At 46.5% G+C, this 25,405-nt stretch overlaps 2 protein-coding genes across 2 annotated transcripts in view; one reads left to right on the top strand and one right to left on the bottom strand.

The window, feature by feature from the left end:
• LOC134984828 (zinc finger protein 585A-like) overlaps positions 1–25,405 on the top strand; it is a 187,679-nt gene that overhangs the window by 104,361 nt on the left and 57,913 nt on the right. The gene's annotated exons all lie outside the window — the stretch shown is intronic.
• Positions 1–25,405, bottom strand: part of LOC134984827 (oocyte zinc finger protein XlCOF22-like) — a 34,357-nt gene that overhangs the window by 2,001 nt on the left and 6,951 nt on the right. The window contains exon 3 of the mRNA XM_063950302.1: positions 2,223–3,440. Within this exon, the coding sequence (XP_063806372.1) occupies positions 2,223–3,440 (1,218 nt within the window). The remainder of the gene's footprint in view (positions 1–2,222; positions 3,441–25,405) is intronic.

The raw sequence follows: 25,405 nt of genomic DNA, 5'->3' as shown, positions 1-25,405 counted from the left end.
TCCGTGTCTGTGCCGCTGCTGTCGCCTTATATTGCGAGCGGAATCCTTGCATTTTGGCCGACCCTGTGAGCAGCTTATTAAGAGTGCTTTCCCGCCACGGAGATGCCATCTTTTGACCGGGCCCCTAGGAACTTCATTACTTCTCTCCTATGCTTCCCTAGTGAGTGCACACCTTTTTTTCACTATAGCTCTCTGCTGAACACTGAGGTCTCCTTCATCATGAACACACAGAACTGCCATTTCTTCTGCGTTTCATACCTCTGATATTGACTGTTTGAGACTGGACCTTTCTAATATTTCTATCTGCTATTCAGTGCTTCTTTACATATTACTGGCTTCGGTGAGGCACCCCCTGCAGCCATGTTTAACCCTGCTAGTACCTCTGAACATCTAACCTCCTCTATCCTGAAGGCTGTTATGGAATCTGAGAAAAGGATTCTTGCTATGTTTGGAGAAGAGACTGTTGCAGTGCCCGTTTCTCCTGAACAGTCTGCCTGCCTACCTGTGTTGATGCCCTCGGAGCCCTTGGGTGAGCCTGTGGGTTCCGCTACACAACAAGTTATAAATTGGGGGAGTTGCGGATTAATCCCATGCGTATTCGCCGTTATTCCTGGTTGGCGATGGTGCATGGGATGTCAGCGGCAGTCTCCATCTCGTCATTAGTGACTGTGTGGACCCACACCATCTCATTCAGGGCCTCAAAATGTGACTTTTTGGACACTGGAGAACTGTACTGTATCACATTGCAGTCCGTTGAGGTGCTAGGGAGGGGGATGGATTTCCATTCTGTAATTTTTGTGGACCTGAGGCCTTTACTCTTCTCTACTTGGATAATGCTGTACAAGATGGCTGATGACTCCATTTGTTTGCTGGTTACTGTTTGTGAATTGTTGGGCTATATGGTTCCGGAATGGGCCCGTCCCCCAGACTGAATTTGTTTCTTTCCAAGTCTGTGTACTGATTCACTGTTGCCAGGACCCTCGCTATGTTTTATTCTCACTGATTCTCTGTAAAATATTGTCCATTCTCATGTTTTTTGTATGTCTTATTATCGGCCTAACTTTATTACATAGTTACACACTATGTTTAATTTGAACATTTTTCATTTAAGAGCTTATGTATCTAGATACGCATTGGAATATCTATTGGGTATAGCAAACACTATCCTTCATATTTTATGTTCACATATGTAAGTTTATACGTGGAAGTTCCACTAGAGTTAGATCCTTTGATATTATCTTTTCAGTTGCTCCAGTCATATATCTATTTTATTTATCCTCGTTTTGGGTATGGGGTGGGGTTTAGGGCTTAGACAAGTTAAGTAGCTTAGGTGGGCGGGTTATGGGGATCCAGGTATACTTAGGTTGGGGTTAGGTTATACAGGGTGCGGGGTTTGTTTTGATTTAGTTAGAGACTGTAGGGTTTTGTTTTATTCTGTTTAGATTTATGGCAGATGTCTCCGGAATTATATATATATTTTTTCAATATTCCTTCACTCTATGCCTATTCTATTCATGGTCTGCAATATAGTTATCTCTGTATCTCTATATTCCTCAGCTATAGGTTACTCTCACTTTATCCTAGATATGTGAGCTCACATGGCGCCTGTGTGCTCCTATTGCTTAATGTTATACTGAGAAGTGCTTTATATATCCTGTTTTTGTTGGGCATGTATTGTAATTTTATTTGGTATACATTGTCTGACAGTACTCCTGTCTGCATATTGCATGCTCTACTGTATCTGCCATGATTGTGACGCACAAAACGCGTTGGAGGCACAGAGCTACAGTTTACCATCTGACCGGCCCGAATTCCCTGACACCGAGCCGCAGTGTGACGCCATTGAGCCGCGACTTAACAACTAACCGCGATCTCCCACCGCTGGACGCAGTGGCACGGGAGAAGAGGACTTACCATACTACATCTTGGAGCCCTGCATGGTACCGGTTAGTAGTTAGGGAAAGTTAGAACTTCCACATTTTGTGAAATCGTGACGGACTGAGCTCAAATTCTCCAAAAGGAGCTGTAAACACGTTTTGTATTAACAATTTTTTCTTACAGGTGCCACTTTCTTATAATGCTCATAATTTTAATAATTGTTTGTTGTATTATTTTTTTTTGGGGGGGGGAGGGGGGGTTAAAAAACTTACAATAAAGAATACACAATTTAAAAAAAAAAAGAGCTTATTTCCCACACCCAGAACAGGAATATGGCTTCTCACCTGTGTGAATTCTCTGATGTGTAACAAGAGCTGATTTCTGTGCGAAACATTTCCCACACTCAGAACAGGAATACGGCTTCTCACCTGTGTGAATTCTCTGATGTGTAACAAGAGAGGATTTCTGTGCGAAACATTTCCCACACTCAGAACAGGAAAATGGCATCTCACCTGTGTGAGCATGCTGATGAATAACAAATTGTGATTTGTGTGCAAAACATTTCCCACACTCAGAACAGGAATACGGCTTCTCACCTGTGTGACTTCTCTGATGACTAATAAGATCTGGTTTAGATGAAAAACATTTCCCACACTCAGAACAGGAATACGGCTTCTCACCTGTGTGACTTCTCTGATGTATAACAAAATGTGATTTGTGTGCAAAACATTTCCCACACTCAGAACAGGAATACGGCTTCTCACCTGTGTGACTTCTCTGATGTATAACAAGATGTGATTTCCGTGCAAAACATTTCCTACACTCAGAACAGGAATATGGCTTCTCACCTGTGTGACTTCTCTGATGTATAACAAGACCTGATTTACATGCAAAACATTTCCCACACTCAGAACAGGAATATGGCTTCTCACCTGTGTGACTTCTCTGATGTAGAACAAGATCTGGTTTCCGTGCAAAACATTTCCTACACTCAGAACAGGAATATGGCTTCTCACCTGTGTGACTACTCTGATGACTAACAAGATGGTATTTCGATGAAAAACATTTCCCACACTCAGAACAGGAAAATGGCATCTCACCTGTGTGACTTCTCTGATGTATAACAAGACCTGATTTACATGCAAAACATTTCCCACACTCAGAACAGGAATACGGCTTCTCACCTGTGTGACTTCTCTGATGTGTAACAAGAGCTGATTTGTATGTAAAACATTTCCCACACTCAGAACATGGAAATGGCCTCTCACCTGCCTTAGCTGGCTGATGAGTAATAAGGTTTGTGTTCTGTGTAAAACATATGGCATCTATAGAACAGGGAAACACTGTATCTACTCTCAGAGCTGTAACAGATGCTCCAATATCAGAGTGATCAGGAGAACATTTCCCAGGATCAGAGGGATCAGCTGATAGAGCTGGATGTATAATTGGGGTAATGGGGTTATCTCCTGGCGAATCCTGTATACTGTCATTATCTGTTATTTCAGAATCCAGGGATAGCATTAGATGTCCTTCTGAGATATTCCTGCTTGTGTGTCCATCTGCTGGAAAATAAAATACATTAATATATATAATGAGTAGACAAGACCCAGGGTGTTACAGCATACAATAAATAATTCTATAACTGACATTTTTATCTGTAATCATTGCTTTTATGTTTATTAAAAAACAAAAAAAGCTAGGATGCTTAGACTGGACCTAGATCAACACTGAACGCTCATGTGGGATTAGTAGAGGTGACACGGACGCTCATGTGGGATTACTAGAGGTGACGTGGACGCTCATGTGGGATTACAAGAGGTGACGTGGACGCTCACGTGGGATTACAAGAGGTGACGTGGACGCTCACGTGGGATTACTAGAGGTGACGTGGACACTCACGTGGGATTACTAGAGGTGTCACGGGCGATCACATGGGATTACTAGAGGTGACACGGGCGATCACGTGGGATTACTAGAGGTGACACGGACGCTCATGTGGGATTACTAGAAGTGTCACGGCGATCACGTGGGATTACTAGAGGTGTCACGGGCGATCACGTGGGATCACTAGAGGTGACACGGACACTCATGTCGGATCACTAGAGGTGACACGGACGCTCATGTGGGATCACTAGAGGTGACATGGATGCTCATGTGGGATTACTAGAGGTGACACGGACGCTCATGTCGGATCACTAGAGGTGACACGGACGCTCATGTGGGATCACTAGAGGTGACATGGATGCTCATGTGGGATTACTAGAGGTGACATGGACGCTCATGTGGGATTACTAGAGGTGACATGGACGCTCATGTGGGATTACTGAAGGTGACACGGACACTCATGTGGGATTACTAGAGGTGACATGGACGCTCATGTGGGATTACTAGAGGTGACATGGGCTTTGCAATAATAAAACACCAAAGAAGAGAAAGTGCTGTCCTGTTTGCACACTAATAAATAATATATAACCTTTATTAAGTACAGTAAAGTATGTAAGATAAATCAGTGATATATTAAACACAAAGGTAAATGTATAAAGGTGAATAATGTAATAAACAAACAAGTGTATTTGTTGTTAAACATCGGCATGTATATTATATTGGGTGATAACTGATTCAGTGCTAATAATCCTGTTCAGTAAGAATATAGTAATATATTACACCCATACGAGGATGGGATAAATTACACATTGAATAATATTGTGACAGAGTTTCCTCCAGCGGTAATCTCAATGTAACATCATACTGTATGTATAAACATTTTATGGGAGGGATTCAGTTCATCGCAAAAACTCCCTATCCAATTACCCGCAAAAAGTTATTGGTGATAATTCTCCATAGGTTTTTTATTTTGCTCACAAATGTCTGCGCACTGAGCAGTTGTGCGGTGTTAGGAGGAACTCATTTATAAAGGCTATTTAGATGTTTCCTACTGTATTGTCTTACTGACCTATAGTTTCCTACTGTATTGTCTTACTGACCAATAGTTTCCTACTGTATTGTCTTACTGACCTATAGTTTCCTACTGTATTGTCTTACTGACCTATAGTTTCTTACTGTATTGTCTTACTGACCTATAGTTTCCTACTGTATTGTCTTACTGACCTATAGTTTCTTCTGTATTGTCTTACTGACCTATAGTTTCCTACTGTATTGTCTTACTGACCTATAGTTTCTTACTGTATTGTCTTACTGACCTATAGTTTCCTACTGTATTGTCTTACTGACCTATAGTTTCCTACTGTATTGTCTTACTGACCTATAGTTTCCTACTGTATTGTCTTACTGGCCTATAGTTTCTAACTGTATTGTCTTACTGACCTATAGTTTACTGTATTGTCTAACTGATCTATAGTTTCTTATTGTATTGTCTTACTGACCTATAGTTTCTTACTGACCTATGGTGTCTTACTATATTGTTTTACTGAAATACAGTTTCTTACTGTATTGTCAAACTGACCTACTGTTTCCTACTGTATTGTCTTACTGACCTATAGTTTCCTATTGTATTCTTACTGACCTATAGTTTCCCACTGTATTGTCTTACTGACCTACAGTTTCCCACTGTATTGCCTTACTGGCCTACAGTTTTCTATTGTATTGCCTTACTGACCTACAGTTTCCCAATGTATTGCCTTAATGACCTACACTTTTCTACTGTATTGTCTTACTGACCTATAGTTTCCTACTGTATTGCCTTACTGACCTATAGTTTCCTTCTGTATTACATAGTAACATAGTATCTAAGGTATAAAAAATAGAATTTTAATTACCTACCGGTAAATCCTTTTCTCGTAATCCGTAGAGGATGCTGGTCCATATTAGTACCATGGGGGTATAGACGGGTCCACTAGAAGCCATGAACACTTTAAGAGTTTAATAGTGTGGGCTGGCTCCTCCCTCTATGCCCCTCCTACCAGACTCTAGAAACTGTGCCCGAGGAGACGACATACTTCGAGAGAAGGAAATACACAGATAGTGGCAAGATTCATACCAGCTCACACAACAGGCAAATCCGGCCAACATGCCGGAAAAAATCAGCAACAGCTGAAACAGTAAATAACGCAAAACTTACCTAGGAACCAGGCAGTACTGAACTATAAAACCAAAGCAGGAAAACAAAGCGCTGGGCGAGCGGCCAGCATCCTCTACAGACTATGAGAAAAGGATTTACCAGTAGGTAATTAAAATCCTATTTTCTCTTACGTCCTAGATGATGCTGGGGTCCATATTAGTACCATGGGGATGTACCAAAGCTCCCAGTATGGGAGGGAGAGAGCGAAGGCTCCTGCAAAACTGCTTGACCAAACTTGAGGTCATCAGAGGCCAAGGTATCGAACTTGTAAAACTTAGCAAACATGTTCGACACAGACCAAGTAGCTGCTCAGCAAAGCTGTACAGACGAGACACCCCGGGCAGCCGCCCAGGAAGAGCCCACCTTACGAGTAGAGTGGACCTTTACAGATTTTGGACACGGCAATCCTGCCATAGAATATGCATGCAGGATGGTGAACCTGATCCAGCATGAAATCGACTGCTTAGAAGCAGGACACCCAATTTTCTTGTGATCATAGAGGACAGAGTCAGTTTTCCTATGATGAGCCGTCCTCTTCACATAAATCTTCAAAGCCCTTACAACATCCAAGGCCTTTGAAGCAATTGAGGTGTCAGTAGCCACTGGCACCACAATAGGTTGGTTGATATGAAAAGCTGATACAACCTTAGGCAGGAACTGCGGACAAGTCCTGAGTTCCGCCCTATCTTCATGGAAGATCAGATAGGGGCTTTTACAGGAAAAAGCTCCCAATTCTGACATGCGTCGAGCAGATAGCTAAGGCCAACAAAGTGACCGCCTTCCACGTGAGAAACTTGATTTTAGCCTCCTGTAGAGGCTCAAACCAATCCGACTGCAGGAACTAATACCACACCAAGATCCCAGGGTGCCATTGGCGCCACAAAGGGAAGCTGGATGTGCAGAACCTCTTCAAAAAGGTCTAAACCTCAGGGAGGACAGCCAATTGCTTTTGTAAGAAAATGGATAAAGCCGAGATCTGAACCTTGATAGTTCCCAATCTCAGGCCCATATCCACACCTGCTTGCAGGAAAAGGAGCAAACGTCCAAGTTGAAACTCCACAGCAGGAAATTTCTTGGATTCACCCCAAGACACATATTATTTCCAAATTCGATGGTAATATTTAGATCTTACCCCATTCCTAGCCTGTATCAGGGTAGGAATCACCTCGCTTGGGATACCCTTTCGAGCTAAGATCTGGTGCTCAACCGCCATGCCATCAAACGTAGCCTTGGTAAGTCTTGATAGGCAAACAGCCCCTGCAGCAGCAGATCCTCCCGAAGAGGTAAGGGCTGTGGATCTTGCAGAAGATCCAGCAGATCCGCGTACCAAGCCCTCCTTGGCCTGTCTGGAGCAATGAGGATTGCCAGAACCTTTGTTCTTCTTACAAGTTGAAGAACTCTTGGAATCAGAGGAAGTGGAGGGAACACATACACTGACGTGAACACCCACAGTGTTACCAGTGAGTCCACCGCCACTGTCTGCGGGTCTCTCGACCTGGAAAAGTACCTCCGCAGCTTCTTGTTGAGACGGGAGGCCATCATGTCTATGTGAGGAACCCCCCACCAACCGGTTACCTCCTCAAACACCTCTGGGTGAAGGCCCCACTCTCCTGGATGGAGATAGTGTCTGCTGAAGAAGTCTGCTTCCCATATTTCTAATCCCGGAATGAAGATTGCTGACATCGCCACTGCATGCCTTTCTGCCCAGAGGAGGATTCTTGACACCTCTGACATTGCAGCCCTGCTCTTCGTTCCGCCTTGTTGGTTTATGTAGGCCACTGTGGTCACGTTGTCCGACTGCACCAGAACAGCTCAATCCTGTAGGTGTGCTGCTTGAAGAAGGCCGTTGTACATGGCCCTTAGCTCCAGGATATTTATTGGGAGAAGGGATTCTTGATACGACCACCTTCCTTGGAAGGTTTCTCCCTGAGCGACTGCTCCCCAACCTCTTAGACTTGCATCCGTGGTTAGAAGGATCCAGTCCTGAACCCTGAACCTTCGGCCTTCTAGAAGGTGTGGTAGTTGTAGCCACCAGAGGAGTGAAATCCTGGCTTTGGTGACAGATGTATCCTCTGATGCATATGTAGGTGAGATCCCAACCACTGGTCCAAGAGATCCAGCTAAAGGAGCGAGCAATAAATCCTCCATACTGCAGAGCCTCGTAGGAGGCAACCATCTTCCCCAGAAGGTGGATGCACTGATGAACCGATACCCATGAAGGCTTCAAGACATCCCGGACCATTGTTTGAATCACTAGTGCTTTCTCTACCGGTAGAAACACCCTCTGCACCTCCATGTTGAGGATCATTCCCAGGAAAGGCAGCCTCCTTGTCAGCTCCAGATGAGACTTTGGAAGGTTCAGGATCCAACCGTGCTCCTTGAGCAGATGTGTCATGAGAGCATTGGATCTTAATAACTTCTCCCTGGATGTTGCCTTGATCAGGAGATCATCCAGATACGGAATTGTGTTCACACCCTGCTTGCGGAGGAGAACCATTATCTCTGCCATCACCTTGGTGAAGACCCTCGGTTGAAACGGATAGTGATCGTCTAAAAAGTGCAAACTTGAGATAAGCCTTATGCGTCGACCAAATGGGAATGTGGAGGTACGCATCCTTGATGTCCAGGGACACCAAGAATTCCCACTCCATCAGTCCTGAGATGACAGCTCTCAGAGACTCCATCTTGAACTTAAACTCCCTGAGATAAGGGTTCAAATACTTTAAGTTCAGAATTGGCCGTACAGAACCATCCGGCTTCGGTACCATGAGAAGGTTCGAATAGTAACCCTTGTTCCACTGATGAGGCAGAACTGGAACAATGACCTCGGACACTACCAATTTTCAGATATCTTCCAGAAGAATTGCTCTATCTGCCTGCAAAGCCGGTAAGCCTGATTTTAAGAAACGGTGAGGTGGGAGAGTTTGAAACTCCAGACTGTACCCCCAGGACACCATATCCTATATCCAAGGGTCCAGGCCAGACGACACCCAGACGTGGCTGAAATGCCGGAGTCTTGGTCCCATCTGACTTTCCTCCAGGCTGTGTGGTCCACCGTCATGCGGAGGACTTGTGGGTACCAGAAGCAGGCTTCTGGTCTTGGAAACCTGCGGGAGCAGGCTTTTTTCCTTTAGCACGACCACCTCTAAAGAAGGTGTGAGGTTTTGTTCTTTGTAGGCCTCGCAGAATACTGAATGTTACGTAAGAATAAATCATCATCACCTTTATCCATCGTAGTCAAGTCCTCCTGCAGAGTGATTGACCATCTGGCTATAGCCCTGAAGCCGTATATATGGATTTGAGCGTAGCATCCAACTTGCGATCAGCCGGGTCCTTCAACGCGGTAGATCCCGGGACTGGTAAAACCACTTATTTTGACAGCCTTGAAACAGAGGCGTCCACTATAGGTGGAGACTCCCATTTCATTCTATCATCCTCTGGGAATGGAAAAACAACCAAGACCCTTCTTAGGGATCTGTAATTTTTTCACTGGATTTTCCCAGGCCTTTTCAAATATAGCATTTAATTCCTCAGATGCTGGAAAGGTAAGAGGGGCCTTCTTACTGTCCGTGAAAAAGGCCTCCTCTACCTGCTCAGGAGGAGTGTCCGAAATATGCAACACATCCCGTACGGCCTCAATCATCAACTGCACCCCCTTTGCAAGTGACGCCGTCCCCCACGACACATCCCCGTCACCGTCTGCAGTGTCAGAATCGGTGTCCGTGTCATCCTGCATAATCTTGGCAAGCGCTCGTTTGTAAGAATGAACCGCAGGGGACCCCGAGGAAGCAGTATCAGACCATACAACCATAGAGGATTGCAGTACCTGAGTGACATGCTCAGATCTTGTAACCCTCTCAGAAATCTGAGGAATAGTTCCCCTAAGAGAGGTTAACCACTCTGGTTCTCTAGCTGGGATCTGCGCTACAACAGTGCAATCCTGATTACATGGGATGGGATCTTCCTGAGAAGATGAATCCTCTGCAGCATATGAGACAGAGTCTCTAGACATGTTTGCTGTTACACCCCACATACACACCGGGTACAGGGCAGACAGAGTTTCCTCCCCAAGAATGGCAGAGAGACACAGAGATTGGAGCCAACCCACACACAGCGCTATTATAGGTATAGGGAGACCCTAAACCAGTGCCGACTGTGTCCCTTAATAGGTGACAGAGTCTTACACAGCCTCCCCTCCCTTCTACACCCCCCTGGTACCGTACAGATAGCTGGAGTTGCACTGGAGGGACTGATCTTCCACTTGCATCCGACTGCAGGCAGGAAAATGGCGCTGGAACGCTGCTGGGTCCACTCTGAGAAGCTCCGCCCCCTTAATGGCGCCGTCTTCCCGCTCTTGATAGATTATACTGGCCTGAGGTTTTGTGTGCTGGCTGAGATCCGCAGATCCCGACATGCTGGAATTGTCAGTGTAGGGTCAGGCGCTGGCTCAGGGCGCCCCTCACAGCGCCACACCTAGGTACCGCTGAGCCGTCCGGGAGCGAAGTTAATAATGCGCTCCTACCCTGTAGCCATCTTCACACCGACCCCCCGCTTGTTAGGGGGGGACGGTGACTCACTCGCCACACTTCACATCTGCAAGGGGGTGGCGGCATGCTGCTGGGGTGAGCGTTCCCCTGTGGCGGGGAGCGATCTATCCCCTCTGGAGCTCGGTGTCCAGTCAGCGGAGACAGTGGCTCACACCCCGCAGGGCGGACCCTCCCCCCCCCTCAGTCCCTCGATGCAGGGAGACTGTTGCCAGCAGCCTCCCTGTAAAATAAAAACTCTAAGAAAAACTTTTACTAAGAAAGCTCTGTAGAGCTCCCCTAGCTGTGAGCGGCTCCTCCGGGCACATTTTCTAACCTGGGTCTGGTAGGAGGGGCATAGAGGGAGGAGCCAGCCCACACTATTAAACTCTCAAAGTGCCAGTGGCTCCTGCTGGACCCGTCTATACCCCATGGTAGTAATATGGACCCCAGCATCCTCTAGGACGTAAGAGAAAAGACAATTTGTCCATAGAGTTCAACCTATTTGTGGTTTCCTGTGCAGTATTATTTTTGGACTACATTTTGTCTGATGCTGATGTCAGCCATTGTGTTTATTCCTTTTTTTTATAATAACTATAGTGAGTGACTACGCACCATAATCCTGAATTTCATTATCCATTAGGAATTTATCCAACCCATTCTTAAAGGTGTTGACTGAGTCCGCCATTATAACTCTCAGGCAGGGAATTCCAAACACGTATTGTCCTTACCGCGAAAAAATAAGATTTTACTCACCAGTAAATCTATTTCTCGTAGTCCATAGTGGATGCTGGGAACTCCGTAAGGACCATGGGGAATAGCGGCTCCGCAGGAGACTGGGCACAAAAGTAAAGCTTTAGGACTACCTGGTGTGCACTGGCTCCTCCCCCTATGACCCTCCTCCAAGCCTCAGTTAGGATACTGTGCCCGGACGAGCATACACAATAAGGAAGGATTTTTGAATCCCAGGTAAGACTCATACCAGCCACACCAATCACACCGTATAACTTGTGATCTGAACCCAGTTAACAGTATGATAACAGAGGAGCCTCTCGAAAAGATGGCTCACTACAACAATAACCCGATTATTTTACAAAAACTATGTACAAGTATTGCAGACAATCCACACTTGGGATGGGCGCCCAGCATCCACTACGGACTACGAGAAATAGATTTACCGGTGAGTAAAATCTTATTTTCTCTGACGTCCTAGTAGATGCTGGGAACTCCGTAAGGACCATGGGGATTATACCAAAGCTCTCAAACGGGCGGGAGAGTGCGGATGACTCTGCAGCACCGAATGAGAGAACTCCAGGTCCTCCTCAGCCAGGGTATCAAATTTGTAGAATTTTGCAAACGTGTTTGCTCCTGACCAAGTAGCTGCTAGGCAAAGTTGTAAAGCCGAGACCCCTCGGGCAGCCGCCCAAGATGAGCCCACCTTCCTTGTGGAGTGGGCATTTACAGATTTTTGGCTGTGGCAGGCCTGCCACAGAATGTGCAAGCTGAATTGTACTACAAATCCAACGAGCAATAGTCTGCTTAGAAGCAGGAGCACCCAGCTTGTTGGGTGCATACAGGATAAACAGCGAGTCAGATTTTCTGACTCCAGCCGTCCTGGAAAAATATATTTTCAGGGCCCTGACAACGTCTAGCAACTTGGAGTCCTCCAAGTCCCTAGTAGCCGCAGGCACCACAATAGGTTGGTTCAGGTGAAACGCTGAAAACCACCTTAGGGAGAAACTGAGGACGAGTCCTCAATTCCGCCCTGTCCGAATGGAAAATCAGATAAGGGCTTTTACAGGATAAAGCCGCCAATTCTGACACGCGCCTGGCCGAGGCCAGGGCCAATAGCATGACCACTTTCCATGTGAAATATTTTAACTCCACAGATTTAAGTGGTTCAAACCAATGTGACTTTAGGAACCCCAAAACTACATTGAGATCCCAAGGTGCCACTGGAGGCACAAAAGGAGGCTGTATATGCAGTACCCCTTTTACAAACGTCTGAACTTCAGGGACTGAAGCTAGTTCTTTCTGGAAGAAAATTGACAGGGCCGAAATTTGAACCTCAATGGACCCCAATTTCAGGCCCATAGACACTCCTGTTTGCAGGAAATGTAGGAATCGACCCAGTTGAAATTCCTCCGTCGGGGCCTTACTGGCCTCGCACCACGCAACATATTTTCGCCAAATGCGGTGATAATGTTTTGCGGTTACATCCTTCCTGGCTTTGATCAGGGTAGGGATGACTTCATCCGGAATGCCTTTTTCCTTCAGGATCCGGCGTTCAACCGCCATGCCGTCAAACGCAGCCTCGGTGAGTCTTGGAACAGACAAGGTCCTTGCTGGAGCAGGTCCCTTCTTAGAGGTAGAGGCCACGGATCCTCCGTGAGCATCTCTTGAAGTTCCGGGTACCAAGTCCTTCTTGGCCAATCCGGAGCCACGAATTTAGTGCTTACTCCTCTCCGTCTTATAATTCTCAGTACCTTGGGTATGAGAGGCAGAGGAGGGAACACATACACTGACTGGTACACCCACGGTGTTACCAGAGCGTCTACAGCTATTGCCTGAGGGTCCCTTGACCTGGCGCAATACCTGTCGAGTTTTTTGTTGAGGTGGGACGCCATCATGTCCACCTTTGGTTTTTCCCAACGGTTTATAATCATGTGGAAGACTTCTGGGTGAAGTCCCCACTCTCCCGGGTGGAGGTCGTGCCTGCTGAGGAAGTCTGCTTCCTAGTTGTCCACTCCCGGAATGAATACTGCTGACAGTGCTATCACATGATTTTCCGCCCAGCGAAAAATCCTTGCAGCTTTTGCCATTGCCCTCCTGCTTCTTGTGCCGCCCTGTCTGTTTACGTGGGCGACTGCCGTGATGTTGTCCGACTGGATCAACACCGGCTGACCTTGAAGCAGAGGTCTTGCTAAGCTTAGAGCATTGTAAATGGCCCTTAGCTCCAGGATATTTATGTGAAGTGATGTCTCCAGGCTTGACCATAAGCCCTGGAAATTCCTTCCCTGTGTGACTGCTCCCCAGCCTCGCAGGCTGGCATCCGTGGTCACCAGGACCCAGTCCTGAATGCCGAATCTGCGGCCCTCTAGAAGATGAGCACTCTGCAACCACCACAGGAGAGACACCCTTGTCCTTGGTGACAGGGTTATCCGCTGATGCATCTGAAGATGCGACCCGGACCATTTGTCCAGCAGGTCCCACTGGAAAGTTCTTGCGTGGAATCTGCCGAATGGGATTGCTTCGTAGGAAGCCACCATTTTTCCCAGAACCCTTGTGCATTGATGCACTGAGACTTGGCTCGGTTTTAGGAGGTTCCTGACTAGCTCGGATAACTCTCTGGCTTTCTCCTCCGGGAGAAACACCTTTTTCTGGACTGTGTCCAGGATCATCCCTAGGAACAGAAGACGAGTCGTCTGAATTAGCTGCGATTTTGGAATATTGAGAATCCAACCGTGCTGCCGCAACACTACCTGAGATAGTGCTACACCGACCTCCAACTGTTCCCTGGATCTTACCCTTATCAGGAGATCGTCCAAGTAAGGGATAACTAAAACTCCCTTCCTTCGAAGGAGTATCATCATTTCGGCCATTACCTTGGTAAAGACCCGGGGTGCCGTGGACCATCCAAACGGCGGCGTCTGAAACTGATAGTGACAGTTCTGTACCACAAACCTGAGGTACCCTTGGTGAGAAGGGTAAATTGGGACATGAAGGTAAGCATCCTTGATGTCCAAAGACACCATGTAGTCCCCTTCTTCCAGGTTCGCAATCACTGCTCTGAGGGACTCCATCTTGAATTGAATTTAGATTTAAAATCGGTCTCACCGAGCCGTCCGGCTTCGGTACCACAACAGTGTGGAATAATACCCCCTTCCCTGTTGCAGGAGGGGTACCTTGATTATCACCTGCTGGGAATACAGCTTGTGAATGGCTTCCAATACTGCCTCCCTGTCGGAGGGAGACGTCGGTAAAGCCGACTTTAGGAAACGGCGAGGGGGAGATGTCTCGAATTCCAATTTGTACCCCTGAGATACCACCTGAAGGATCCAGGGGTCTACTTGCGAGTGATCCCACTGCGCGCTGAAATTCTTGAGACGGGCCCCCACCGTGCCTGAGTCCGCTTGTAAAGCCCCAGCGTCATGCTGAGGGCTTGGCAGAGGCGGGAGAGGGCTTCTGTTCCTGGGAACTGGCTGATTTCTGCAGCCTTTTTCCTCTTCCTCTGTCACGGGGCAGAAATGAGGAACCTTTTGCCCGCTTGCCCTTATGGGAACGAAAGGACTGCGCCTGATAATACGGCGTCTTCTTATGTTGAGAGGCGACCTGGGGTAAAAACGTGGATTTCCCAGCTGTTGCCGTGGCCACCAGGTCTGAAAGATCGACCCCAAATAACTCCTCCCCTTTATAAGGCAATACTTCCATATGCCGTTTGGAATCCGCATCACCTGACCACTGTCGTGTCCATAACCCTCTTCTGGCAGAAATGGACAGCGCACTTACTCTTGATGCCAGTCGGCAAATATCCCGCTGTGCATCACGCATATATAGAAATGCATCTTTTAAATGCTCTATAGGCAATAATATACTGTCCCTATCTAGGGTATCAATATTTTCAGTCAGGGAATCCGACCACGCCAACCCACATCCAGGCTGAGGCGATTGCTGGTCGCAGTATAACACCAGTATGTGTGTAAATACATTTTAGGATACCCTCCTGCTTTCTATCAGCAGGATCCTTAAGGGCGGCCATCTCAGGAGAGGGCCTTTGTTTTGACAAGCGTGTGAGCGCTTTATCCACCCTAGGGGGTGTTTCCCAACGCACCCTAACCTCTGGCGGGAAAGGATATAATGCCAATAACTTTTTAGAAATTATCAGTTTTTATCGGGGGAAACCCACGCTTCATCACACACCTCATTTAATTTCTCAGATTCAGGAAAACTACAGGTAGTTTTTCCTCACCGAACATAATACCCTTTTGGTGGTACTCGTATTATCAGAAATGTGTAAAACATTTTTCATTGCCTCAATCATGTAACGTGTGGCCCTACTGGAAGTCACATTTGTCTCCTCACCGTCGACACTGGAGTCAGTATCCGTGTCGGCGTCTGTATCTGCCATCTGAGGTAACGGGCGCTTTAGAGCCCCTGACGGCCTATGAGACGTCTGGACAGGCACAAGCTGAGTAGCCGGCTGTCTCATGTCAACCACTGTCTTTTGTAAAGAGCTGACACTGTCACGTAATTCCTTCCAACAGTTCATCCACTCAGGTGTCGACCCCCTAGGGGGTGACATCACTATTACAGGCAATTTGCTCCGCCTCCACATCATTTTCCTCCTCATACATGTCGACACAAACGTACCGACACACAGCACACACAGGGAATGCTCTGATAGAGGACAGGACCCCACTAGCCCTTTGGGGAGACAGAGGGAGAGTTTGCCAGCACACACCAGAGCGCTATATATATACAGGGATAACCTTATATAAGTGTTTTTCCCCTTATAGCTGCTGTATTGTTAATACTGCGCCTAATTAGTGAACCCCTCTCTTTTTTAACCCTTTCTGTAGTGTAGTAACTGCAGGGGAGAGCCAGGGAGCTTCCCTCCAACGGAGCTGTGAGGGAAAATGGCGCCAGTGTGCTGAGGAGATAAGCTCCGCCCCTTTTTCACAGACTTTTCTCCTGCTTTTTTATGGATTCTGGCAGGGGTTAAAATTCATCCATATAGCCCTGGGGGCTATATGTGATGTATTTTCGCCAGCCAAGGTGTTTTTATTGCTGCTCAGGGCGCCCCCCCCCTAGCGCCCTGCACCCTCAGTGACCGCAGTGTGAGGTGTGTATGAAGAGCAATGGCGCACAGCTGCACTGCTGTGCGCTACCTTGGTGAAGACTGATGTCTTCTGCCGCCGATTTTCCGGACCTCTTCTTGCTTCTGGCTCTGTAAGGGGGCCGGCGGCGCGGCTCTGGGACCGGACTCCATGGCTGGGCCTGTGATCGTCCCTCTGGAGCTAATGTCCAGTAGCCTAAGAAGCCCAATCCACTCTGCACGCAGGTGAGTTCGCTTCTTCTCCCCTTAGTCCCTCGATGCAGTGAGCCTGTTGCCAGCAGGACTCACTGAAAATAAAAAACCTAAAATACACTTTTATTCTAAGCAGCTCAGGAGAACTTTGCGTCAGCGGTTGAGGTTACTCGTGGTCAAGTAAGAAGGGGCCTTATCCAAATGTGAATCAAAATGGATTTTTCTTCTGGATGCATTATCACCTAAGGGCCTCAACGAAAAATTCACTTGGAACATATTTCTATCATGAGGGATATGTCACTGGGTCTCCTCATAAGTTTTACTACACAACAGTATTCCATGTTGTCCCTTTTTCTCCAATATTTATTGTTGCTGATCATGTACATATTTTTTGTCCCCCCCTCCTTCTTTTCCTCCCCCCCCTACCCCTCCCCCCTCCCTTCCTTTTTTGTTTCCCTTTCCTCCCTTCTCTTCCCCCCCCCCTCCCCCTTTCCCCCTCACACCCACCCCCATTCCCTCTTTTTTCCGTTCTCTTGTACCTCTTGAAGACAGACGTCAGCCAGGGCTTAGTGCCTAAGTCAATATCAAAATTTAAATATTAAAATTTAAATAATAATTATTTTTCCTTACATGGGACATACAGTTAAAATATGCTCATATGCCTATAGAACATGTGCCTTTATTGGTAACCACAGAACTGCATGTTTTTTGCTGTACAGCTTTTTGAATATTGCCTTTTTAAACATCTTTTTAAACTTATCTTTCAGTCACTATATTGCTTTCATTTTTACTAGTTCTGTTCACAGCATCACTGCATGTATTTCACATGCCTTCTCACTTTGTTTACATTTCTCTGACAGGCTTTCCCGGCGCCTGTCTAATCACGGACACGTTGCTAGGCAACACACACGTCATCACAGAGCCGCTCACGTGACTCACCCGGAAGTCCTGATCACAGAGTGCTTCTCGTTCGGGCACAAAAATCTAACTGAGGCTTGGAGGAGGGTCATAGGGGGAGGAGCCAGTGCACACCAGGTAGTCCTAAAGCTTTACTTTTGTGCCCAGTCTCCTGCGGAGCCGCTATTCCCCATGGTCCTTACGGAGTTCCCAGCATCCACTAGGACGTCAGAGAAAAACATTTCGCCGCTTTGTGCGGAATCTTCTCTCCTCTAACCTAAGAAAGTGTCCACGTGTCCTCTGTGCTGATCTTACCAAAAACAGGTCCCAGACAAGCTCTGTGTATTGTCCCCTTATATATTTGTAGATGTTGATCATGTCCCCTCTTAGGGCCTAATTCTGAGTTGATCGCAGCAGAAAGCTTGTTAGCAATTGGGCAAAACAATGTGCACTGCAGGGGGTGGGGGGGCAGATATAACATGTGCAGAGAGAGTTAGATTTGGATGGGGTGTATTAAAACTGAAATCTAAATTGCAGTGTAAAAATAAAGCAGCCAGTATTTACCCTGCACAGACACAATATAACCCACCCAAATCTAACTCTCTCTGCACATGTTACATCTGCCCCACCTGCAGTGCACATGGTTTTGCCCAATTGCTAACAAACTTTCTGCTGCGATCAACTCAGAATTACCCCCTTAGTCTCCTCTTTCCCAGTGTAAACATGTCTAGTCTTGCAAGCATTTCCTCGTATTCCAGAGTCTCCATGCCCTTAATTAGTTTGGTCACCCACCTCTCAACCTTTTCTAACTCCAGGATATCCTTTTTGTAGTCGCATGTGTGGTGCTGTGTCTAATTTTTTTCACAGGTACCCCGGATCGACGGAGACTGTGGCAGTCGGCGGGTCAACATAGGTAAGTATGTGTGTGTTGGCAGTTGTGTAATAAAGTTTTACTAACAAGGTGTGTGTCTCCTGTTTTTATTTGGGTATTTTTTTCCAGTAGAACTACAGGTACCAGCGGGCCTGTTTTTCTCCCGCATGCTGGTACTTGTGGTTCTCCAAGTACCAGCTGGCGGGGACTTGTATGTAGTACTACTGGAAAAAACAATATTCTTTCACAATTCTCAAGGCTATCAGCCTCCCATCCGCAGCCCTTGGATGGGGGGGACAGCCTCGGGCTTCACCCCTGGCCCTTGGGTGGCTGGGGGGGGTGGACCCCTTGATTGAAGGGGTCCCCACTCCCCCAGGGTACCCCGGCCAGGGGTGACTAGTTGGATATTTAATGCCATGGCCGCAGGGCACTGTATAAAAGTGACCCCCGGCTGTGGCATTATCTGTCCAGCTAGTGGAGCCCGATGCTGGTGTAAAAAATACGGGGGACCCCTACTCTTTTTGTCCCCCGTATTTTTTGCACCAGGCGCAGAGCCCGGTGCTGGTTTTAAAAATACGGGGGATCCCCTGTCCAATTTTTCCCCGGATTTTTAGAACCAGGACCAGCTCGAAGAGCCCGAGGCTGGTTATGCTTTGGAGGGGGGACCCCATGCCATTTTTTTCCGGGATTTTACCATTCCATCTAAAAAAATATATATATATTATTTTACAAAATATATAAATAATACTTATGCCTCCAAAACAGACAAACCAATTACCTAATCCCTTCTAATATAAATAGATATGCTATCACCAAAAAAAAAAAAAAAACACCAAAAAAAACATGTTTTACATTTTTTTTATTAGTTTCACCCACCAAAGTGTGGCGGATTGAAATTGACGAATTTACTGTCTAAAAGCACTGTTGGCGAATTTCCAAACTTCAATTGATTACACTTTTGTCGAATTGCAGCATTTGTACCATTGCAGAAAAGTCGAATTTGACAAAAGTCGAATTTCAAAAAATCAAATTTTGAAACTCTGTTTTTTTGACGGAAAGTTCTGAATTGCATTGACGATTTTTTTTGGGGGTGAAAAAGTCCAGTTTTTCGCCAATTTCGGGAATTCGACCGTAATTGCATATACCCCTATGTCTCCTACTCCTGCTGCTCTTTCAATTTGTTTCAGTAACAATTTCTCATCAGACACATTAATACCAGGCGTTTCAACAGTATTTACAGTCCACTCTTGAATATCTTCCCATATATGAGGTTTTAATAACGGCTTTACATAAAGACATACCCCTCCACCCGTTTATTTAGTCTGTCTCTCCTGAGCAGCGTATAACCCTCTAGGATTGACTGTCTAATAATGAGATTCATCCCAAGTTTCAGTAATGCCTATAGTATCATACTGTTTGCTTGCTGCAAGGATTTCTACTTCACCCTTTTTTCCAGTAATGCTTCTAGCGTTTACATACATACAATTAAGATCAGTATTTCCCCCTGTGCAAGGGGCATCATTCTCTTTATGCAGCAACGGTGACCCATAATCGTTATTACTTAGTATTTTGGTAAAAACTTTAATACCCAAGTTAATGCCCTTGCCGGCTGCTCTTTCCCTACCCCCTACTCCTTCCCCCTTTCATTCACTACCGCCATCCCCACTATTCTCACTGCATGGTCTTACTGACCTATAGTTTCCTTCTGTATTGTCTTACTGACCTATAGTTTCTTACTGTATTGTCTTACTGACCTATAGTTTCCTTCTGTATTGTCTTACTGACCTATAGTTTCTTACTGTATTGTCTTACTGACGTATAGTGGCTTATTGTAGTCTAACTGACCTATAGTTTCCAATAGGGAGAGCCCACGGCTGTCTGGCAGTGTTCTAGATGGTAAAGTATTACACATATGAATATATTTCTTCTAAATAAAATATTTTTCACCCTGATTGATATAATACTGATAGTAAGACAATTCAGTCAATAGTAATCTTTCTTTTAATTAAGTAGGATCAATATATATGAATTTTTAGTGAATATTTCTTAAAGGTTATATTTTATTTGCAATTAAGTCAACAAGAGTGCTCCCAAAAAAACGTCCGTACTTACAGTCTCCGGACCCAAAGGCATCAAACTTGTCAAATTTCACGAACGTGTGGGCTGAGGACCACGTCGCCGCTCTGCAAAGTTGAGTAGTGGAATTGAATGGGAGCAGCATTTGGAAGGCATGCTGTTCCTTGTAGTGCCAATGGGAGATCCTGGGGGTGGCTCCCGGGTAAGTTAGCTCTCTGTCTGGAAGTGTTTTAGTAATAGCCTTTATCATGAGGCCTACTATGACAAATTACATGGCCCTATGTGGGCACTGCTATTATGTAGGTTAGGACTGCTGTATCAGAGAAGGCGTGACGTGGCTCAGCAGCTAAACATGTGTTTGCAAACATTTGTGACTAATTCTCTAAATTTTATTACCAGATAGGTTCAGGTATGGTTACAGGGTAATTTTCAGTGTGCGGAAGGGAATTTACGGGAGGGGATTTGCACCCCCTCCTCTTTGTCTGTTGAGTAGTGGAAACACATCTGGCAGCCGCCCACGAGGCACCCACTGATCTGGTGGTATGAGCACCCATCTGAACCGTAACCTGTTTGCCACAGGAAATATAAGCTTACCGAATGGCAAGTCGAATCCATCTAGACAAAGGCTGCTTAGATGCTGGCACCCCTTCTTTGGCCCATCATAAAGAACAAACAATGGTCCGACTTTCTGAAGGACGACGTAACTTGTACATATACCCTTAAAGCTCGGATAACATCCAAGGACACTTCCCCATCTGCGAGACCCTGAAAAGATGGGACCACAATTGGCTGGTTTACGTGAAACCAACCTTAGGAAGGAAACCTGCTCTTGTACGGAGTTCTGCCCTATCCTCATGAAACATTCAAAGGACTCTTACACGATAAGGCTCCCAACTCAGAAACCCGCCTGGCCGAGACCAAGGCAATCAATAACGTGACCTTCCAAAAGAGATATTTCAGGTCTGTTCTTGCTAACGGCTCAAAAGTTGGAGATCTCAAAAATTCCAACACCAAATTTAAGTCCCATGGCGCAGTGGTAGGACGAAAAGGGGGTTGTATCCTCAGAACCCCCTGTAAAAAAGTTTGAAGCTCTGGCAAGAATGCTAACCGCTTGTTGAAATAGTATAGAGAGAAACGAAATTTTAACCTCCAGAGGGCCCAGCCTCAGTCCTACATCTAGACCGGCCTGAAGGAAAAGTAGAAGTCTGGATAAGTGGAAGATCGTTGAATTCCACCCACATTCTTGACATAAGTCTATGTACCTCTTCCAAATCCTGTAGTAGTGCATGGCTGTGACCGGCTTCCTAGCGGCAAACATTGTAGGAATGGCCGTTCTTGGTATCCTTCTGTTTCTTAAGATCCGGGTTTCAATAGCCACGCCATTAAATGCAGCCTGTGCAGGTGTGGGTGTTTGAACAGTCCCTGAGATAGCAGGTCCTACCTCTGAGGTAACCGCCAAGGATCTTCCACTAGTAACCCTCGCAGGTCTGAGTACCAACTCCTGCGGGGCCAATCTAGTGTGATTAGAAATGCCCACACTCGTTCTCGTTTCAACCGTTTCAGAACCCTGGGTATGAGTGGGAAAGGTGGAAAAATTTAAATCCTCCTGTAACACCAAGGAAGTGTTAATGCGTCCACTCCTTCTGCTGCTGGATCTTTTATCCTGGGATATTGACCACATCTCCTCACCACCATTTCGAAAATCCGTGGATGTAGGCACCACTCTCCCGGATGCATGTCCTGGCGGCTGAGATAATCTGCTTCCCAGTTTTCCACACCTGGAATGAACACTGCCGAGAGAATGATGTTTCGCCTTTCTGCCCACAAAAAGATCTTTGTGGCTTCCTTTAACGCCATCCTCCTTGATGGTTTATGTAAGGAGTCATCGTGACATTGTTCGACTGTATCTTTAAGTGTTGACCCATGACTAGGTCTGCGGCTAAGAGAAGCACATTGTAAACTGCTCTCAGTTCGAGAATGTTTATGGGTAGGCTGCTCTCCTGTAACGTCCATCCTTTTTGTCCATGGATACCATGACCCCTCCATGTTCTAAACCCACAATAACTGACTGGAATTATTCCATCTTGAATCTGCAAACCGTTAGGAATTTGTTCCACTAGGACGGCACCCCAACCTCTGAGACTGGCGTCCGTTGTCAGGATCCTCCAATCCCAAATGCCGAATCTCTTGCCTGCTGCAAGATTCTTGTGCAACGACCACCAAATCAAGTAGGTTCGTATGCGTGGTGGAAGCTGGATTCTTCAATGTAGAAGCCAGTGCGAACCTGCTCCCTGAGCAATGAGTTTCATCTGGAATGGTCAGGAATGAAGTCCTCCATACCAGAGAGCTGCGAATGACGCCACCCTCTTCTTGAGAAGTAGCACAGAGGTGTAGGTGGATCCTGGATCTAGTTCTCTGGTAGGAATACTCTTAATTGTATCGTGTCCAAGATGAGATCGAGGAAATGAATCCGTTGAGTTGGCATGAGGTTGGATTTCTGGAAGTTCACAATCCACCCATGTTGAATGAGAAATTGATGAGATGTCGAAGCATCCTTTATCAGCTGTTTCTGAGATGGGCCTTGATCAGTAGATTGTCTAGATAAGGTATGATCGTGACCCCTGTCTCAATCTTGTCACCACTATTGCTATGATCTTTATAAAGATTCTTGGGGCTGATGAGGGGTTCAAATCGGGATATGAAGGTATTTTGCACTACCAAAAGTTTTGAATAAAATCCCGTTCCTCATTGAGGATCTGGGACTGGAGACTTAACCCTTTGTATGCAGGAGTCTTTGAAGTTGCCTCCTGTAACGCTCCTGCTCGCAATGGGCACCTAGGCCCTCATGCTGCAAATAAATGGACTGTGTGGACGCTCTTTTCTGGTGTCGACTATGAACGACCTCTACCTCTGGTTCCACGAGTCTGTTGCTCCAAAACCTATTCTGGCTCGGTACGACAGCGATCGAATGAATTTAAACACTGGTCCCGAGCAACCTTCTATAACGTGTGACGTTGTGCTCGAGTAAGAAGTAGGTAGAAAGGTAGATGTTACTGCAGTTGCCTGCGAAATCCACTTGTCTAACTCATCAAACATCATCTAACCCCCAAATGGAATAGCCTCTACTCTCTATAAAAGAAGGGTAGCGGCGGAGGAGCTGTGCTGCTAGCTACCAGGGCTTAAGTTATAAGGCAGCAGCGTATGAGAAGCCGCTGCTGCTCGTTTCCCCTTCATCTTTTCCAGCCCTCCGCGCCCTCGTACTAGCACCGACGGTGGGAGGAAGTGTGCGGGGGATATAGCCCGGGTCCCGGCGAGTGCAGGGAAAGCTGCGGCTGCAGCCATGTGTTATGCACACCAGTGCCTGCAGGAATGTACAGGTGTCAGAACTGTTATGCACTCCAGTGCCTGCAGGAATGTACTGGTGTCTGAACAGATAGGTATGCAAAACAAATGAACTCATAGACAGACTGGGAAATATGACATTACGTACACAGAAGGTGATAGGGTAACAAAATACACACAAAGTGAACAGAGAAGCCCAGAGGCTAAGGAACTGGGTGTCTCCCTAGTATTAGTAATGCTCAGATGGGAAAAGCAAGATGTTGTGTTTTAATACGTAGAGAACCCGAAATGATGTTGCTAAGGGCAACAGCAAAACCCTAAAGGGTTACCAATGGGTGTGGCGGTAAACTCCTTGGTCAGAGATGGAATGATAGACACAAGGAGAGTCTCCACAATCCTAATTCTCACTTGCAGTGCACAGGTTCAGCTTACTGCCACTAAGCTGACACCTGACACCTTGCACAGTGAGACAGGATTTATGCAGGCAAGTCTTAGAATACAGCCGCAAACTTGCTAAGTTCACAGAGTAGTAAAAGAACCCCAGCAAGCTAAACGACTGACTCCAGTCTTACTGCTAGGTCTGGGTTGGCAGAGTGTAGTACCAAATCCCCAGGCCTATTTGCAGTAAGCAACAACAAATACAAAGCTACACAGTACTGGCTAACTTTCAGAAACTGACTAACCAACAAAGATTTAGCAGCATCTGCTTAACCTGAGAAGAGGCCTTATAAAGCAGGTGCTGTCCACGCCCCACTCTGACCTCACAGACTGTGAGCACAAAAACCAGCACCGGATCCCCTGCCGTGCACAGAGCCTATAACCACTGCACAGCAAAAGACCCGAACCGGAGTATCAGCTGCGCTCAGGTTACTCCACTAGCACTTGTCTCCCGGTTGCCATGACGACGTGGCAGCACAGGGCAGGAGACCCTAACAGTACCCCCCCTCTGACGAGGGGTCAAAGAACCCCTACCACCGGGTTTATCGGGGAACTGCGAGAAGAAAGAGCGTATCAGTCTGGGGGCATGAAGATCACAACTGCGCACCCACGACCGCTCCTCCGGGCCATACCCCTTCCAGTGCACCAAAAATGACAGCCGACCCCGAACCACCTTGGAGTCAAGAATCCTTTCAACAACAAACTCCCTCTGGCCACGTATCAGAAGAGGGGAAGGTCTTCCACTGGAAGAAGGATTACTAATCGCCCGTTTTAAAAGGGAACAATTAAATGTTTTATTGATACCCAAAGAACGGGGCAGATCTAACTGAAATGCCACCGGATTGATAACCCTGGTGATCTTATAAGGGCCGATGAACCGGGGTCCTAACTTATGAGATGGCTGTCTCAACTTCAAATTCTTGGTAGACAACCAGACGAAGTCTCCTAATTTGAAGCTGCAGGGTCTTTTCCGCTTATTAAAAACCCTTTTGGTCACTAATGACACAGACACAAGGGCTTTCTTCACTTTCCGCCAAATACCTCTAAGGACCGAAACCACAGAGGAACCACCAGGCGTGGAGTCCAGGGGGTCAAAAGAATTGGCCTTAGGATGATGCCCATACACACAAAGGAAGGGAGAGATCCCTGTAGCAGAGTGAGCCGCGTTGTTATAGGCAAACTCCGCCATGGACAGATGAGCAAACCAGTCAGTCTGACACTTGGAGACATAACACCTGAGGAACTGCTCCAAGGACTGGTTCACCCTTTCAGTC

Source organism: Pseudophryne corroboree (assembly GCF_028390025.1).
Source record: "Pseudophryne corroboree isolate aPseCor3 chromosome 3 unlocalized genomic scaffold, aPseCor3.hap2 SUPER_3_unloc_84, whole genome shotgun sequence".
Taxonomy (NCBI): Eukaryota; Metazoa; Chordata; class Amphibia; order Anura; family Myobatrachidae; genus Pseudophryne; species Pseudophryne corroboree.
The sequence above is the reverse complement of the archived record's forward strand: the minus strand, read 5'-3'. Positions and strand labels throughout refer to the sequence as shown.